The sequence below is a fragment of the Procambarus clarkii genome, chromosome 37 (assembly GCF_040958095.1).
Source record: "Procambarus clarkii isolate CNS0578487 chromosome 37, FALCON_Pclarkii_2.0, whole genome shotgun sequence".
NCBI classification, from domain to species: Eukaryota; Metazoa; Arthropoda; class Malacostraca; order Decapoda; family Cambaridae; genus Procambarus; species Procambarus clarkii.
In genome coordinates, this window is record NC_091186.1 from 12989281 (window position 1) to 13009971 (window position 20691).

The 20691-nt window shown below is 41.5% G+C and overlaps 1 protein-coding gene across 1 annotated transcript in view; it reads right to left on the reverse strand.

Annotated features, from left to right (window-relative positions):
* LOC123765750 (alpha-(1,3)-fucosyltransferase C) overlaps nucleotides 1-20691 on the reverse strand; it is a 48651-nt gene that overhangs the window by 10821 nt on the left and 17139 nt on the right. Inside the window, exons 2-6 of the mRNA XM_069337149.1 lie at nucleotides 15382-15421; nucleotides 5772-5942; nucleotides 1901-2069; nucleotides 542-714; nucleotides 36-164 (exon numbers count right to left, since the gene is read on the reverse strand). Coding sequence (XP_069193250.1) covers nucleotides 36-164; nucleotides 542-714; nucleotides 1901-2069; nucleotides 5772-5942; nucleotides 15382-15401 — 662 coding nt within the window. The 5' untranslated portion in view covers nucleotides 15402-15421. The remainder of the gene's footprint in view (nucleotides 1-35; nucleotides 165-541; nucleotides 715-1900; nucleotides 2070-5771; nucleotides 5943-15381; nucleotides 15422-20691) is intronic.

Sequence of the window (20691 nt, forward strand, 5' to 3'; positions counted from 1 at the left end):
AGATTATTCTGAAAATCGTCAGTGTTGCAACATACGGCAGCGGAAAGTCCGAATCAAGTCTGTAGGTGATTGTCCAGTTGAAGACGTTCTTGTAGGGGTTAGGGTCTCTGAAGAAGTGGGGCGGAGGTTCGAGCAGCCAGAACACGTAGCGGGTGTGGGCTGACCTGTTCGCAAACCCCCAAGTCTTAGCCTCATGTCGAAATATATTTGTAAAACAATTTAAACCTACTTTTTTAAAACCATATGTGAAGGAGTTTTTATTTTGGCTAGGCTATGTGAAGTGAACTGCCTGCAAAATTACAGCTATGGTAGTTGGAAGAGGTATATTAAGACGTAAATACAAATGACAGGTGCACTTCTCTCTGTTTATACTATCGTGGATTTAATATAATATTTAGCCGGCTCTCTCTCTATCTCTCTCTCTCTCTCTCTCTCTCTCTCTCTCTCTCTCTCTCTCTCTCTCTCTCTCTCTCTCTCTCTCTCTCTCTCTCTCTCTCTCTCTCTCTCTCTCTTTTCGGAACACATTTAAGATAATTCTCACCGCTCTGTTGGAAAGGAAGCATCACCGGACCTGAAGTGAAAGAGCACAGCATCGAGGTCCCGGAGCGGGAACCTGGAGCGGTCAGCCGTGGCGGTGCAAGTGTTGACGCGACACCCGGCCCGCAGGAACGCCTCCCGACCAAACCCGAAATAAAAGTATCGGTTTCCGAATACCTGTAAACGTAACGTTCTTGGCAATGAGGATGTATTCATGTATACAAGAAAGGCCGCTGGAGACCTCACGTTCTCGCGCACATCCTGATGTGTCTGCTGTGAAGAATGTTCACCACAGAGCGACGCACACAGCACCACGACAGATTTAGGGCCACGGGACTAACAACACTGCTGCTCATCTCGTCGAGAACCAAGTTTTAGGATAATAATCCACACCACTTCTTTAAAAGATCAAATGTGGGTCAGCTATGTAACACACTGGTGGACCAGGAATGGACCACACCAGTGGGCTAGGTAAGGATCTTACTGGTTGATAAAGGTACAAAGGTACAGTCCACTGGTTGGCCAGGTTTAGCCCACACTGTGGGGCCAGCTGTGGGGCCAGCTGTAGGCCAGCTGGCTAGCCAGTAAACGATCATACTGCAATATGGTGGAGATCTTCCGTACCGCTGACCACAAGTCACAGGTTTAGTGCTCGCCTGTGAACAACGGGCACACGTTCCTTTAATATAATGAGACTTAACTGCCTATGTTCATTATGACGTTAAACCCCCGTCTCTGCCACGGGAGTAACGACCGTATAACACTTTGGATATGAGTGACTCCTTCCCCCATAGGTGTCAGACGGTCATGGAGTGAAATGCGAAGTCAATAAAGTCGGGAATCTATATTACGTTAATGGTAATCTGGCCTTAATTGAGCGCCAAGCATAGCCCGAGTACTCGGTGTTCCCGGGACAAGGAAAGCGTTAACTGCTTGCCAGTATAATGAGGACGGAATCATCATTTAGTACATTATAAATAACACTACAACCTGTTCTGAAGGTTGTACAGCCAGCCCGTCTTCTTAAGGTTTCCCATCGTCAAGAAAACGGACATATAAAGTGTCCTAACCTGCCAGAGGACCCACAACAGAGAGCGGGACAGTAAACGTCACTTTCGCCAGCCAGATCACTGTAATAAAATTCCTTGTTTTCTCTGTCAAATAACATAACATGCCTTTTTCACAAACATTGTTGCCTGGTCCTCTCTTTGCCAATCACTGAAGACGCGAAAGAGTACTGAGCTCATGTTAACTAATAATTAATATTAATAACCAAGACATTAATGGCCACAAATTATCAATACATACAATTACTTATCAAATATATACACCATTTTCAAAGAAGCTATAAATATCGACTCACTTCATTCCAAAATAAGATCTTCTTCAGTGGAGGATCGTGAGAACTCCGTTTGTGTACGTTCTTGGGCTTGTCGACAAAAATATTCACGTTCTCGGAGTATGTACCTTCAGAGAACCGATCCTCATAAGGAAAATTAGAGTCCCCTAAAGCCTTCCAGGCGTTCACGGTTCTGTAAGATAAAGTAATTGAGATGAATGTTTTCCCAACGAATGACTTGAATCTGACTTGAAACATTAATAATTTTGTAACTAGCGTCAAAAATTGTTATTTGCTTAGCTAAACGAACTAGAGGGTTAAGTTCCTGAACCGATTATGTGCCTCTGTAATCCTTTACACCACCGCCCACGGGATGGGTATGGGGTGCATAATAAAGAAAGAAATTGAATTGAATTGAATGACTTGAAGACAACGTCGAATTGTCTGGCATCACTGGGAAATGGTTATTGCTGTTCACAAATCACACATCCATATTTATATGTAAAGACAACAGGATTATTACGTGCCGGGCAATTATTCTATATAATTAGTTTCTGAGGCATCGGCAGGAATGCAATTGAGAGTTAAAATGGCATATTATGTTTCCGAAAGTGATTTATTTTGTTACTAGTGTAACTTATTAATGCTTTTTTCAAAATGATGATTTTCAATGAAATTACATTGTTTACTGTGTAAACAGTGAGACAAAGTTTACAATTAATATGCAGTCAAGTATTTAGAAAGCTACAAGGTTTGACTTTCAAATAGTAATATTATTGGCGACTAAATCTGACAATTCTAAACCTAAACAGTTCTTCCTTAACAATACTTAGCAAACAAATTTTGCAGAACTGAGTTTCAACTCCCAGACCGCGCTTTGTCAACTATCAGTTGTCTAATACCATAAATCACAACCCCTTTTTTTTGTCTAGTTATACCTGCTTTTCAAGTTATGAATGATGGAAATTCTTATTTTCAACTTCATTCTTCTCCCTTAGTACCTTTTATCAATACACAGGAGGGAACCGGAACAGACATCTGCTGACTCCTGTTAGCAGGCCGAGAACTTATTCCCTTGCCATAGCTCATGTAAGTCTTAACCACTAGTTTTCTCTGGAACACAATCAGCCAATCGGTTAACAACCAGGTACCTTCATTACTGCTGGGTGAACAGGGGCGAACAATTAAGCCTTAGTACCCAGTCCATCCTCCCTGTCCTGGACTCGAAGTGAAACCGAATGCGTTTACACTACACCACCAGGGACTGTCACGTGACTTTATACAAAAGTATTATCTCGTCTCTACGTTATCGAAATCTCAGAGGATTTTATATGTCTGCATCATGTCCACACTATTTCTTCTTCTTTCTCAAGTTGCATTTAATCCTGTGTAACGGGGGAACAGCATATGGCTGGTGTTATATGCTGTAACAATGTTTGAGTAATGCTATGTATACCGTTTTGAATGCTATGTATACCGTTTTGAATGCTATGTATACCGTTTTGAATGCTATGTATACCGTTTTGAATGCTATGTATACCGTTTTGAATGCTATGTATACCGTTTTGAATGCTATGTATACCGTTTTGAATGCTATGTATACCGTTTTGAATGCTATGTATACCGTTTTGAATGCTATGTATACCGTTTTGAATGCTATGTATAACGTTTTGAATGCTATGTATACCGTTTTGAATGCTATGTATAACGTTTTGAATGCTATGTATACCGTTTTGAATGCTATGTATACCGTTTTGAATGCTATGTATACCGTTTTGAATGCTATGTATACCGTTTTGAATGCTATGTATAACGTTTTGAATGCTATGTATAACGTTTTGAATGCTATGTATACCGTTTTGAATGCTATGTATACCGTTTTGAATGCTATGTATAACGTTTTGAATGCTATGTATACCGTTTTGAATGCTATGTATAACGTTTTGAATGCTATGTATACCGTTTTGAATGCTATGTATAACGTTTTGAATGCTATGTATACCGTTTTGAATATTAAGTATACCGTTTTGAATTATAACGTTTTGAATGCTAAGTATAACGTTTGGATGCTATATATAACGTTTTGAATGCTAAGTATAACGTTTTGAATACTAAGTATAACGTTTTGAATGCTAAGTATAACGTTTTGAATGCTAAGTATAACGTTTTGAATGCTAAATATAGCATTTTAAATGCTAAGTATACCATTTTGAATGCCTTCTTGTGTAGATTCTGACTTGTGTTATCGGTGTTGCCATACTCAGCTGATGTGATTCTCTTTGTGTGGCTCTAAGATAGGTTAGGTGTTATGTCCGCTCCAAGATCATTTTCTCTTATGAGTTCTTTTGGGCTCCTTCCTCTTACCAAGTATTGTCCCACAGGCCGTCTTGATTATGTCCCCCCGTTCTTAGAGACAGTGACATACATCTTGTCGCAGGAAAGAGGACTGGGACAAGTCTAGGTCATGTTAGTTCTCGCCCGGAGAACACTGAGGTGACCTGGCTGACACCACCATGTTGATACCTACACCTGCCTGGCACCACCATGTTGATACCTACACCTGGCTGACACCACCATGTTGATACATACACCTGGCTGGTGCCACCATGTTGATACCAACACCTGGTTGGCACCACCATGTTGATACCTACACCTGGCTGACACCACCATGTTGATACCTACACCTGGCTGGTGCCACCTTGTTGATACCTACACCTGGCTGGCACCACCATGTTGATACCTACACCTGGCTGACACCACCATGTTGATACCTACACCTGGCTGGTGCCACCATGTTGATACCAACACCTGGCTGGCACCACCATGTTGATACCAACACCTGGCTGGCACCACCATGTTGATACCTACACCTGGCTGACACCACCATGTTGATACCTACACCTGGCTGACACCACCATGTTGATACCTACACCTGGCTGGCACCACCATGTTGATACCTACACCTGGCTGGTGCCACCATGTTGATACCTACACCTGGCTGGCACCACCATGTTGATACCTACACCTGGCTGGCGCCACCATGTTGATACCTACACCTGGCTGGCACCACCATGTTGATACCTACACCTGGCTGGCGCCACCATGTTGATACCTACACCTGGCTGGCGCCACCATGTTGATACCTACACCTGGCTGGCACCACCATGTTGATACCTACACCTGGCTGGCACCACCATGTTGATACCTACACCTGGCTGGCACCACCATGTTGATACCTACACCTGGCTGGTGCCACCATGTTGATACCTACACCTGGCTGGTGCCACCATGTTGATACCTACACCTGGCTGGCGCCACCATGTTGATACCTACACCTGGCTGGTGCCACCATGTTGATACCTACACCTGGCTGGCACCACCATGTTGATACCTACACCTGGCTGGCGCCACCATGTTGATACCTACACCTGGCTGGCGCCACCATGTTGATACCTACACCTGGCTGGCACCACCATGTTGATACCTACACCTGGCTGGCGCCACCATGTTGATACCTACACCTGGCTGGCGCCACCACAGTGCTACCACCTCCAGAACCATTGAGACATTAGAAAGAATTTTGTCAATGTCAGAATAGTTAACAGGTGGAATGCATTAGGCAGTGATGTGGTGGAGGCTGACTCCATACACAGTTTCAGGTGTAGATATGATAGAGCCCAGTAGGCTCAGGAATCTGTACACCAGTTGATTGACAGTTGAGAGGCGGGACCAAAGAGCCAGAGCTCAGCCCCCACAAGCACAACTAGGCGAGTACAATACAAACACCTACACTAGGATGGTGCCATATAGAATAGCAAAAAAGTGCAAAATACTGAGTAAAAAATCGTGAGTAGAATAAGTGTATTGATGTGAGACTAAACTATCCATTACTTACCTTGAACTTGTATTCATGATTACTGATGGTAGCAGGTCTACATTCCATGCACTTATATTGGTGGCTTGTAAACCCAATAAAAGGTTTACTCGGTACGACAAAAGTCTTGAGAAGATTTCAGAGTAGAAGAGATGAGTGAGGATGGTCGCCAGGCACAACGTGACCAGTACACTGTGAAACACAGCGAAACACATATTACACCTTTTGTCTCGACCTCTGCCAGGGATTTATTAATATATTAAGACTGTAAACTCAGCCAGGGATTTATTAATATATTAAGACTATAAACTCTACCAGGAATTTATTAATATACTAAGACTGTCAACTCGGCCAGGAATTTATTAATATACTAAGACTAAACTACCAGGAATTTATTAATATATTAAGACTGTAAACTCTGCCAAGAATTTATTAATATATTAAGACTGTCAACTCGGCCAGGAATTTATAAATTCGTAATATTCATGAGAAACATTTGGGTATATGCAAGACACGTGATACATGAGGAAAGCGAGGCAAGTAAGACACATGGAGCACACATGACACACATGTAGAGGAAAACTGATTCGTGGGATTTAGTCATTAAGCAATTTATATTAATGTATATAGTACTTTATTTCATACGTTAATTTATTTATTTCGATAGCAGACTGTATGATGTTTAAAGTGAACTGTATGCTTTTTATCTCCACAAGTCGTTTCCTACACATCCAAATTCAAATTCAAATTCAAATTTTCAAATTCAATTTTTTTTATTCGGGTAAAAGTACACACATATATGATGAGTTACAAACATAATGTTGGATTTATAGATAGAGCTAGTGTTGGGATTGAGTTCTAGAGATGTTGGAGGTAGCATGTTTGGAGCAAATGCTTTTTTGTTTATGATCTTGTTAATAATATTTCATGTACCTGATAATTGTTAGAACAGACCATAAACCCCTGCTAGGATTGTTTGGCAGAGGTAAGCAGATTCCAGTTAATGCCAATGTTAGAATTCAAAGATGGGCATTACTACTCTCTCAGTTTGAGTATGATTTAGAGTTTAAGCCAGGCAAGGATAATGTAGTAGCTGATGCATTAAGTAGATTGCCTGTGACAGAAGAATTAAATTCCAGTATTCCAGTGGAGAATGTTAACCTGGTGGAATCTATGTCTTTTGAGGATATTTCATTCCAGACTATTAGGAAGGTTACTGGTAGAGATCCCAAATTAAGTCTGTTGATGAAATATGTCAAATATGGTTGGAATGATAATTAATTATTGTCAGAGTATGCTGCAGTGAAGGCTGACCTTGGTATTCACCAGGATGTACTCTTGTATAGGAATAGAGTGGTGGTGCCTGGGGAACTGAGATGTAAGATTTTGGAACAGCTGCATGTAGGCCATAATGGCATAAATGCTATGAAAGCAGAAGCTAGAAGTTGGGTTTGGTGGCCAAAAATAGACCAGGATATTGCTGAGGTAACAAAAAATTGTCATATTTGCTTTAAGAATTATCAGAAACCACAGGCCCCAGTACTTTCTTGGCCATGTACTGGAAAACCCTGGTCTAGACTTCATGTAGATTATGCGGGACCTATGGATAACAAATATTACCTAGTGGTGGTGGATTCATACACAAAATTTCTGGATGTGCATGTGTGTAATTCCACCACATCATCTGTAACTTGTGAATTACTAAGGAAAACATTTTGTAATTTTGGATTGCCAGACATAATTGTCTCAGACAATGCTCCTTATTTTGTTTGTGGAAATGGAGGATTTTTTTTCGGAAAAATGGTATTAAACATGTAACACCTGCCCCCTATAATCCTTCTTCAAATGGTCTAGCAGAGAGAGCAGTGAGATCCTTGAAAGAAGGGTTAAAGCGGTTTACGGAAGGTACTATTAATACAAGGCTTTGTAGATTTTTATATAATCAAAGGAAAACTGTTCATTCTACTACTGGTAAATCTCCTTCTGAATTACTGTTTAATAGGCACTTTAAAGTGCACATGGAAGCAGTAAAGACAGATCCCAATAAAGAGAAATCGGTAACTAGCTTGGCCAGTCAGTTGGCTCAGGGAAAGGAATTGTTGTTTAATGAGGGGGATGCAGTATATGCAAGGAATTTTGGAAGTGGAAAGCCCTGGGTGGAAGGAAAAATTTGGGAAGTCCTGGGCCGAGGAACTTCAATGTACAAGTGCAGAGTTTTGGGAACATTAATTGGAAAAGGCATGCAGATCAGCTCATGCCAAGGTTCACAGGGAATTTTGAAGACCCTTCGGGTGGGGGTGGGGCAACTAGTGATGCCCATCCTGATAATGAAGGGGTGGCAGCACCCCTTCATTATCACCCCTTCATAAGGTTAAATCCCACCCTTGATAGGGTCAGCACAAGAATGAATAATGTATGTACTACTAACTAGCTCAAGCCTAGTTGTAAGAATTTCTACCTAAGAAACTACAAATTTGTTTAGTCTGCATTTGTGCCAAATTCAGCACAATCACAGCCTAAATTCCTACCTAATAAAGGTTGGCATAGATTAATTTTTGGTGCAGTGATGTGAATATATAGTTGTGCTGTATTTTTGGGTTTTTTAGATTTTATAGTTTATATAAGTGTGCACTTGCACACACAGGTGAAACTACAATTATGTACAATTAATTTGGCTTGCCAGCCACAACCTTTTATGGTGATTGATTGTGTTGATCAATTTGTCAACTACATGTGACCTAGACTCATCTGACAGGTGTACACCATCTCTTGCCAGGTTTTGTCTGTATGGTCTGGCTGTAAATTGAATGTAAGTGGCATCCAATCGTACTCTCTTCCTCAGCCTAAAGTTTATATATTTGGCAGCTCTTTGGTAATATTCTGGATTCACTCCCCAACGATTATTATTGCTCAGTTGGCGAGGTTCCACCAATGTGAACACTACTGAACTACTAATGAGTTTAAATGAGGAAATTATTGTTTTAAGGTGATTAATTACCTCAGCTGGGTGTCGAGTAGGATGGATGTCATTACCACCTAAATAAATAATAGTTAGATGGTGAGGCCACTCTAACGCAGGTGTTAATGTGGAATTATTATAGAAGTTATGAGCTGTTGGTCCTGGTGACCTGAAGATTCTTACCTCAGTATGAGGTATAGGTCTGAGTGTTGTGGGTAATTGACTGTCCCACGAGTGCTACTTTATACATGAGGTATAAACAGCAAATAAATTGGTGTGAATTAGGCTAACCTATGTGGTACACTGCCAGTAGTCACAATTAATAAATGTGGTTAGTTTAACCTACTTCACACGGTGATTAGTTATTACCAATTAGTATACATCCGGTTCGATAAGGACCATAATGTGGGATATCTGGGGCTTGACTCATATATTCAATTATTTACTTATTGGATTTAATAAATCGAAGGACCACCCACTTTTGAGAAAAGAGGGAAAACTAATAGAAGTGATCATTAGAATAACACTAGAGAACCAGTGTCTATGGATAATCATTAAAAGAATAATCACTTGAAATAATGAATGGACTGTATTATTAATTAATTAAAGTCAGAGCCTCAAAGACCTACATTGGGGGGGGGGGGGTATTTCTAGAAATTCATATATATCCAGGAACCAGTGTGGTTCGCCACCAGTTCATTGTTGAGAAATGATATAACAAATCTAAACTACTATAGATTCAAAATATGAGAACTCAAATTGTGAATATTAAAGATCATGAATTACTGAGCAACAGTCAGAGCAAAACACATTAATTACCAATCATCATTTCTGGTAACAATCTATTCAGTGCAAAGATTCTACAGGAATTATATAAGAATCAATAATCATATTAAATAAATTTGTACGAAAAATGTCTTAGTTTAAGACGATTTCTGTAACATCATTTCGTCATTCGTCCTCGTGGTCACAGGATCTCCACAAAGAAAGGACTCGAGGTGAATATCACGAATGATGAGAAACAACTTGATGACTCCTCGTATACACGCTGAAATCAGAGAAATTTAAGTAGCATTTGAATAGGCTACGTTTTATTTTCAATATTCATGAAAACGGAGGAAATTGTCGAAATTTTACTAACGTTGTATATTGGGTATCCTCGCTATATGACGACAGACTACTCACAAATATACAATCTAGGATGATGCATCAAACGAGAAACATATACTTAACATGAGTGTACTGTATTAAATACTGAGGTCTGCCGAAACCGCATCAGCCAGTCCCTGACGTCCACTGCTGTGTACGTGTTATTACGGGTCTTGGCTTCAATTGTTGACGCGTTATTAACTGACTGGGCACTATAGAACACGTGGATAAGTAATTATTAACTGTTGACCGAGTATCAGCGTAATTCTTGCCGATAAATTCCCCATTCACTACCACGTGTCTCGCCACTCTTCACGCCAGGGATCCCTTCCCTCGCACAATGGCGTCGCCGCCTCCCTCAACCAGTCTCTCGCATTCACCACAGAAATTATTAATCACGAATAATTCTTTTCCTCGCAATTATGGATGTAATACGTTAATGAGAACAGGGTTGCAATTATAGGGATTTAAATATTATCATTCTCGTTTTATGGTGTCAAACGAGAAATGGAGAAGATTTTATTTTCTCCATGACATTCGTACGTAACAGAAAGGACTGCTACTACATAACAATTTTAGTTAATAACTCTCGGTTTGAGATTATTGGGAGTTATATTATCCGTAAGTAATTATTACATGGAATACTGATCATTTTAGAGAACCACATTCAATTCTCTAACCCATTGGTAATAAATGTGTCTAACTGGACATTATCTGACGCAATGTTGCTACTCGATTTCATGAGAATTCTAGCATTAATACGCAGATGCAATGGTTAATTTATGTTGACACTACCGTTAGTGAAATTAGTAACTACTGTAGTTAGTATATAATGATAATGATTTATTATAATACAATAGTAGTTTATTAGCGTTGGAAATTTCCAACAGGGACACTAAAGCCCCGAAATCATCTCAAGATAACCTCAAGATAGTATATACAATACCTAAACTAATACGCATAGCAATTCGGGCCACATTCTGGCGGGGTGGGGGAAGGGGGTTATAATTTATATATATATATATATATATATATATATATATATATATATATATATATATATATATATATATATATATATATATATGTCGTACCTAATAGCCAGAACGCACTTCTCTGCCTACTATTCAAGGCCCGATTTGCCTAATAAGCCAAGTTTTCATGAATTAATTGTTTTTCGACTACCTAACCTACCTAACCTAACCTAACCTAACATTTTCGGCTACCTAACCTAACCTAACCTATAAAGATAGGTTAGGTTAGGTTAGGTAGGGTTGGTTAGGTTCGGTCATATATCTACGTTAATTTTAACTCCAATAAAAAAAAATTGACCTTATACATAATGAAATGGGTAGCTTTATCATTTCATAAGAAAAAAATTTGAGAAAATATATTAATTCATGAAAACTTGGCTTATTAGGCAAATCGGGCCTTGCATAGTAGGCTGAGAAGTGCGTTCTGGCTACTAGGTACGACATATATATATATATATATATATATATATATATATATATATATATATATATATATATATATATATATATATATATATATATATATTAGTCTATCAATCGAAATTATTGATTGGTAGACTTTCACGACAATATTACTAGGTGTTAAGACTACAAAAGATTAGTTAATATATGGGGGAGCCTTAAATAATTGATGTGGCCTTGTCAACCAGATATGAACACGAATGACCACAGACAAATGCTCCTTGGAGGTGATGCTGGTATCATCTCGTGTTAACTGTTGTACCAGGTAGTTGATATTAATTCTTCTTCCCCTTCAATTTCACCTGTCAAAAGGCAAACACAATAATAATCGTAACCTATATATAATTAACAGCTATATCAGGGGGAAACTATTTTAATTTGTTAGATAAGATTTAATTTCTAATCTACTGGTGTATACCAGTATATATACCTTAATCTACCTGATATTACTTAGGTAGATAATTAAGTGCATTCAAGGGAAATGTTTTTATGATGTTTACAGGCCAGAGACGGCGATTTTTAAGAGGAATTGCCTATATTATAGCAGGTAAATTTAATGGTGACATATATGTGGCAATAATGTCCCCGTTTTCTTCCGAGCAAATTTCCACTGCAGCTTTATTTTGTATGAATTTATTTGTATGTTCAAAACAGCAGCAATATTATCTGCCTATTGTATTAAACGTTAGTAAATTGTGTCGGTTTTTCCGACAACACCTGAGACATTTAAGACATATGAGAGACACTCTCGATACACATGAGACACATTATACATGCATGAAATACATAACACATGTGCAACACAATTGTGACAAGAAACACACATGCGACACGATATAAAAATGAAACACGTGAGACACATGTGACACAGATGAGACACATGTGAGACAGACATCCTACACACACATGAGATACTGTGCTTAATAACATAGCACACATGTGCTTAATAACACACTAGTTTATCTGCTATCTTATCCTCTCAGAGTAGGAGAGCCATAAATGTATGTACTCACCTAGTTGTGCTTGCGGGGGGTTGAGCTTTGGTTCTTTGGTCCCGCCTCTCAACCGTCAATCAAATGGTGTATAGGTTCCTGAGCCTACTGGGCTCTATCATATCTACATTTGAAACTGTGTGTGGAGTCAGCCTCCACCACATCACTGCCTAATGCATTCCATTTGTTAACTACTCTGACACTGAAAAGTTCTTTCTAACGTCTCTGTGGCTCATTTGGGTACTAAGTTTCCACCTGTGTCATGTGTATGTACATGTGTATGTATGTGTGTGTATATGGGTATGTATGTATATAAGTATATATATATATGTATATGTTCTTAAATATGACCGAAAAAGTAAGATTAATAATTCTAACACGGATTTTCTCAATATTTCTTATGTTTCTTTTTACTGTCGATGGTAATTGAAAAATCACCCAAATGCAAGTATAAGTAAGACGGATTAGATGTTTATTGTTAGTATAAGAATAGCTCTGTTTAGTGTTTTCAGGTTACAGTTGTGTGTGTTTAAACTAAAGTCTTTGAAAATGTAATAAGTTATTACGAAACGCGTTCAAGCGTCGCGTCAGACTAGAAACAAAAATGAAATTTGGAGAATTGATTTTTCAATTACCATCGACAGTAAAAAGAAACATAAGAAATATTGAGAAAATTCGTGTTAGAATTATTAATCTTACTTTTTCGGTCATATTTAACAACATATGTTTATATGTTTACAAGAAAGACTGCTACCAAAATATACTAATATGTATATGTGTGTGTATGTATATGTATAAAAGTATATGTGGCTGATCAGATAAAGCTGATCAGAATTTCATTTCACCTTTGTAAATGCACATTAATGACACTATATAAAGAACACATCGACCACTCTATGTAGGCCAGACGTAACTCTGTATATCTATGTATTTATGTCTGTTGGTTACCTTAGCATTTTAAAAGCACTACAATCACCTTCTGTGGTTGATTGTTCAATAAATCCCTGAACTATATGGTTAACAGATCTCTCACCCTGTCCATGGAGGACAGAAGAAAATGTATATATGATGGTTAGCATTATAAATGTCTGGCCACGTCTGTGGTAGAAAAAAATAATAATAATAATATTAAAGCAAAACACATGAGATACGTGTGACACACATGATGCGAGACACAGAACACACAAAAATACATACACGTACGTCACATACAATACACTCATGAGACACACACACACACACACACACACACACACACATATGCGAGCAAACGCGAGGCTGGCTAACATCAGAACAGTCTTTAGGAACCTGTGTATCATTCAGAACCTTGCACACCACATATGTAAGACCATTCCTGGAGTATGCGGCCCCAGCATGGAGCCCGTATCTTGTCAAGCACAAGACGAAGCTGGAAAAAGTCCAAAGGTATGCCACTAGACTAGTCCCAGATGTGGGTACCGACCTGTGAGATTTATATTTATTTAATTTATATGAATTTATATTTACGTTAATTTATATACTTCGATAGCAATTTGTATAATGATAAGTGGACTGTATTTCTGCAATAATCTCATAATCTCACAAATCGATCCTCTACACATTAGGGGGGGTTATATTTATATGTATGCAGCCAATCAAACTACAGTAACTACATACATTGAAGAGGTTCCTTATCTTATAGTACAGCAGGTTAGTCCACCAGGTATAACTAGGGTGTAGACACCAAATTATCCTCTTTGAGGTAGCTTCCATATCACCCAGTAACTGGTGCACAAATCTTGCATCCTCGTCTTGACCTGTCAAAAGTGCGCTAGCTGTGAAGCCAGATACCTATATATGACAAGTATATCAGAGAAAACAGTACATGGAACATGAAGACCTGGCTTAATTACCTTTAGTATGAGGCGATTTCGCGTTCTAACCGGGTCACCCTATATAACGACATTAATGGCCACTAATGATAGATAATGGGTTTCGGAAAGAACACTTAACTTGATTTGTTGACAGCGTGTTGACAGATGGTACACCTTTGGTATCCATAACACTACGTCCAAGTAAAATTAACAGGAGCCGAATTTGCTCCCGTGTGAGCCTCTGGTCTCGTATAAACAACGGCTGTTTAACACTCCATACTATTGACGTCTGGCCGACATTGTCCAGATATGATAGGAGCTGGTTTGCTCCACACGTCTCGGAGGTGACACAACAATGGCTGCCCTCCTTCCCCACTCACTGACGCCTGCCTACTTGTCCAGATGTCAGAAAGTGATAGAAGGGTCACATTTACTCTACTTTAATATTGATAATTAAGTTAATTTATATAAGATGTTTTTATGATGGTAAAGTCCAAAGACTAATGTATTTAAGAATAATTCCCACCATAATAGGTGGTGAATATAATAGTATGTGGTGATGATATCCCGTTTTCTATAGACGGTAATTCCACTACAAGTTACGTTTTCTATGGGTAACTTGTTGGTAATACAGCTATTATCTGTATGATTATTAAATGGTGTCGGATTTTCCGACACCAGAACTAAGAGGCGTGAATTACGAGGAAAGGCTGCGTGAGATGCACCTCACGACACTGGAAGACAGAAGAGTAAGGGGAGACATGATCACTACTTATAGAATTCTCAGAGGAATTGACAGGGTAGATAAGGATAAACTTTTTAACACGGGTGGTACGCGAACAAGCGGACACAGATGTAGACTGAGTACCCACATGAGCCACAGGGACGTAAGAAAGAACTTTTTCAGTGTCAGAGCAGTTAACAAGTGGAATGCATTAGGCAGTCATGTGGTGGAGGCTGACTCCATACACAGTTTCAAATGTAGATATGATAGAGCCCAGTAGGCTCAGGAATCTGTACACCTGTTGATTGACAGTTGAGAGGCGGCACTAATGAGCCAGAACTCAACCCCCCCGCAAGCACAACTAGGTAAGTACACACACATGAGACAAACGTGACACATATGACTCCAAACCCTTAAAGGTGACAAGTCTCAAGACAGCTGACCTGTTCCACACTTACTGTTTATAGGTCAAGGTCATCCTCTCGTCTCACGAGGAACCTGCAACACGTGGGAAACTGTCATTACCTGAATTTACCTGAGAGCCACCAACACTCTAGTGGCCTCGACGAGGACAGGCAGCCGGCGGCTTGTCAAATGTCCCATTCCCCCCCCCCCATCCATTTGTCCTGATGGTGCAGCTGGATTTTTAAAATTCAGCACTGTTTTGGCATTTAAGGCTTCGGCGGGTAGGCGGTTCCACGGATTTATAACCCTGTGGGTGAAAAACCACATCTGAAGATGTGGTCTCCATGCCTGGACACAATGATCCAGGCGGGGCCGCACCAGAGACTTATGCAGTTGAATCACTACTTTCTTTTCATGAAGTCAAAGGTCTGGTTAGCCGTCACAAGTGAAATTGTCGTTAACCGGTGAAAGTAACACTGGCTGTTAACGACCACAAGTAACACTTCAGCATAGGAGGAACAAGTAACTCTTCGGATTAAGACGGATGTATATTGGGGGGAGGGGATTATCAGGGGAAAGCGCCAAGCCATTACGACTGTATAGCACTTGGAAGGGATCAGGATAGGGATTTGGGATTCAGGTTCAAGATCAAGTATGTTTATTGAGACAAGAAAAAATACATCTCAAAGGGATAGAGTAGCTTAGGCTATTTCTACCCCCCAGGATTTGGGATGGGACAGAGGGAAGGAATGGTGCCCAGCAACCACTTGGACGGTCGGGGATTGAACACCGACCTGCATGAAGCGAGACCGTCGCTCTATCCTCCACCGCAAGTGGTTGGGCACCTCAAAATATAACATTCTACACCAGAAACAGCAAGTAAAAATGGGTCAAAAACAAATAAGTGGTTGACGTGGCAAGCTTGCCATGGGAGGCCATATCTTCCTCCTATTGTCCGGGTGAACTCCGTGGGATTGGAGTTCATTGGTCGTGATGGATATGTGGACATTGAAATGGTTATGTGCAACATGTTCCGTGTTCCTGTGATGGCCGTCTACGGTGTTGAGCTGGTAACTGCCCACTGGGTTGTTATCAAGTTTGTGCTGGAGGAGGAGTACCGTGACTTCCTCCGTCGTTCCCAGGGACGTTCGTTGCCGTTGTCAGGTGGTGCCGGCTCTGTGTCCATCTCGGACCGTAGTGGTGCTCTGACTTATGTAAGTGTGCATGGGGCGCCCCTGGAGTTTCCCGAGGACCTCCTCCAACGTTACTTTCGTATGGGGCGGTCGTCAGTGTGCGGGTGAACACGCTCTCCTCAGGGCGGTATGCGGGTAGGCGGACGAATATTTGCACCTTGGGGATGCGCCTGCGGTCGGATATTCCATCTTCGGTCCGGCTTATGGGGTTCTACGTCCGGGTGTACTATGCCTGGCAACCCCGTACCTGTTTCAGGTGTGGCTTGATGGGGCATCAGGCTGCCGGGTGCATTGCGGCTCCGGTTGCTCCCATCAACTTGTTCTGAGTAGAGGATTTCCCGCCGCTCCCTCTGGAGGAGGACACCGGGGGTGAGGAGGTGAACGTCCCGCTAGCTGATGAGGCTCCCCCGGCGTCGCCCGACGTTTTCCCGGTTGTCGCTGACCTTCCTCTGGATGTTGCGGTGCCGTCGGATGTTACTCCTGTTCTTGTCTCTGGCCCTGCTGCTCCCGTGGACCTTCCTGGTACTCCCTGTGGCACGTCGTCGTCTGCTTCCTTGTCTTCGGCTGCTGGACCTGGCCCTGCAGCCTCATCTTGGATCCCTACTGTGCTGGGTGCTGGGGTGGCTGCGGTGCCTCCTGCTGTGTGTGGTCCGGTTCCCCCTGTGGTAGAGGCTGCTGCCGTTCTGCGTCGGGCGTCGGTTCGTCCGGCTAGTGGTGCCCGTGTTTTTGGGTCCGCTTCCGGCTCTGACGATATCCAGCCGGAGCCCAAGCGTTCCAGGCGTTCGTCTACTGCCTGGGCCGATGTTGGGAACTTCAGTGACTGTGGGTCTTCAGGTGTTGACGGCGTGGATCCGGATGCGTCGTTGTCTCGGCGGGTGGTGGTGGCGGAGGTTCATGTGCCTGCTGGTGCTGATGCCCGTGTCTCGGGTGTGCCTTCTGTTCCTTCCCCGCCAGGGGCTCTCCGCAGTCGGGTGTGGTGGCTTCCGCTGCCAGGGATGGTGTGGATGCTGGTGCTGGGCGTGGCCTGGTAGTGACTTTACGAAAGAATGCGCGCCGCCCTGGTTCCCTGCAGTCGTCTGGTGGTGTGCCCGTGGCCGCTGGTGCCCCTGTGGTGGTGCCCTCTGAACGGCTCTCTCCTGTGGGGTTGCGACTTGAGGCTCTGGAGGTCGTGGTTGCCGAGATCCTGCTGTCTGAAAGGCCGGAGAGCTTTCTTGATGGGCGGGTTCCCGGTATATGGAGTAGGGTGGCGGTAACTCGCCTCCGGAGTGACACCGTCTGGGTTCCCTGTTTGCAGGTGTTTGTTGCCGGGGTTCCGGATACCATGGCGTCCCTGGTGGACGGTCGAGACTCTTGTCGGAGATGGCTGCTTTGGGAGGCGTTCCATGTGCGGTTTCCTCGGGCCTTGTTCCCGGGCAAATATGTCAGCTGATTTCATGTTCCTGTAGTGTTGTGTGCCCCTATGGCCTTTTGTTTGCCCTATTGTATTTTGTGCACGTGCCTCTCCCTTTGTTTGTTGCGAGGCCGGTGTTTTGGTGAGGGCGTTTTTATTCATGTATTTGCTTTTGTGTTGTTATTTTGCCATGTGTGTTCTATTTATGCATTGCTAGACTGTGTTGTGCGATTTCCTTGTTCTATTTCATGATGTGCTTTGTTCTCGGTCCTTCAGGCCGGTGTTTGTTTGTTGTTGTGTGTGTTCCTATGTTTTGTTTTCTTGTTGCATGGATTGTTTGTTTCTTATTATTATATGTTTTGGCCTCTCCCTTTGTTTGTTGCGAGGCGGTTGGTTTGGTGTGAGTGTTTTTAGTTATGTCTTGTTTCTGTGACTGTACCTTGCACTGGTGGTTTATTATTGCATTACATGTTGTGCTTGTTTGTTATTTTTGATTTGTTTGTTGTTTATTATGCTTTTCTTGTTATGTTTCATGTTATACATCGTGATGTTTGTTTTGTTGTATACTGTTATGTTTTATAATGTTACTGTGCTTGCTTGTTTTCTCTTTTGATGTATACTCTTGCATGTCTCGTGTTTGTACCTTGTTGTCCTGTGCTGTTCGGCCCTTCTGGCCGCTGGCTTATTATTTTGTTTTGTTTTGTTATGTTTTCTAATGTATTTTTATTGTTTTTATTGTATTTAAATTGCATGTGTTACTTGTAAAGATAAAAATAAACAAAAATAAAACTTGGACGGTCGGGGATTGAACACCGACCTGCATGAAGCGAGACCGTCGCTCTATTCTCCACCCCAAGTGGTTGGGCACCTCCAAATATAACATTCTACACCAGAAAAAGCAAGTTAAAATGGGCCAAAAACAAATAAGTAACATATGTTTGGATGGAACAAGTAAATGCCTCTTTTTTTTTTTGGTTAGCGAAAGCAAGAAACAATGAGAATTAAGGAAAAGCAGCAACACAGAAGGAAACATTTTCATCCACACTTCCGTGGAAATGTACATAGCGGTTGGGCACCATTCCTTTCCCCCGTCCCATCCCAAGTCCTTAACCTGAACCTTTCCATGTGATATATATAGAGTCGTATTGGCTTGACGCTTTTCCCTGATAGTTCCTTTCCTTCATTCGTTGACAATATATATATATAAATTTATAGCCTCTGGTGCAAGTGTAGGGACCCATAGCCTCGGAGAAGAAAATAAAGAGTACTCAGAGAAGACCTTGTGGATCCTCACTGAACACTTTGATATTTTCCTCTCCTACCACCCCTTTTCTTTTGGTATGTGTGTATATTTATCTAACTTTATTTGAAAATGTCATTACACACAAAAAAGTTAAATATATATTTATCCTCCAATTTATATATGGGCGTTGATCACTCTAATTCCTCTGAGGTTCAGGAGAGCAAGTCAGAAAAAAGTCGAAAACTCCAGCTTGGCAGCAGCAGTAATTGCTTCTGGAGTCTTTCCCTATTAAGACCACTCAATAGCCCGGTCGATGGCGCTTCGGCCTCACACTCGCCTCGGAAGGGGGAGGCCATAGTTCGAGTCTCTTCGAGCCCAGGTGAATAAAACAGAAGGAAAACCTCGTATTCCGGGAAAAAAAGGAAAAAGATCTGGAAGTAACTCAAGTATTGGGAAACTGCAACAATTAATACGGGGCTAAGTAGCATTAATAAGTTATAACTGAAGGAACGATGGCAAGTGTAGAGAGAGAGAGAGACAGATGAAAATATCACAAGCAACACTTTTAAGATTTTAAGAGTCACCACAAGTGTAAATCACCGGAAATGTGATTTACACTGATATATCGCGTCATTGTGATTTACACTGATATATCGCGTCATTGTGATTTACACTGATATATCGCGTCATTGTGATTTACACTGATATATCGCGTCATTGTGATTTACACTGATATATCGCGTCATTGTGATTTACACTGATATATCGCGCCATTGTAATTTACACTGATATATCGCGTCATTGTGATTTACACTGATATATCGCGTCATTGTAATTTACACTGATATATCGCGCCATTATAATTTACACTGATATATCGCGTCATTGTGATTTACACTGATATATCGCGCCATTGTAATTTACACTGATATATCGCGTCATTGTGATTTACACTGATATATCGCGCCATTGTAATTTACACTGATATATCGCGCCATTGTAACTTTCACTGCGATCACTCAGAAATGCGTAAGGATTAAGGAACAATAAATACGGAACGAAGCACAAAATAGAATAACACGCGCAAAACAAAAATAAAAAACAGGTGAAGGCTTGAATACGCAGCGTAGAGTTAATTAAGAAACAGCAATAAGCAGTATTGCGTAGTGCTGTTTCTTAATATCCAGCTTCACACCACTGGGAAGGGTGGGAAGGATCACTGGGAAGGGTGGGAAGGGTCACTGGGAAGGGTGTGAAGGATCACTGGGAAGGGTGGGAAGGATCACTGGGAAGGGTGGGAAGGATCACTGGGAAGGGTGAGAAGGATCACTGGGAAGGGTGTGAAGGGTCACTGGGAAGGGTGGGAAGGATGTGAAGGATCACTGGGAAGGGTGAGAAGGATCACTGGGAAGGGTGTGAAGGATCACTGGGAAGGGTGTGAAGGGTCACTGGGAAGGGTGGGAAGGGTCACTGGGAAGGGTGGGAAGGATCACTGGGAAGGGTGTGAAGGGTCACTGGGAAGGGTGGGAAGGATGTG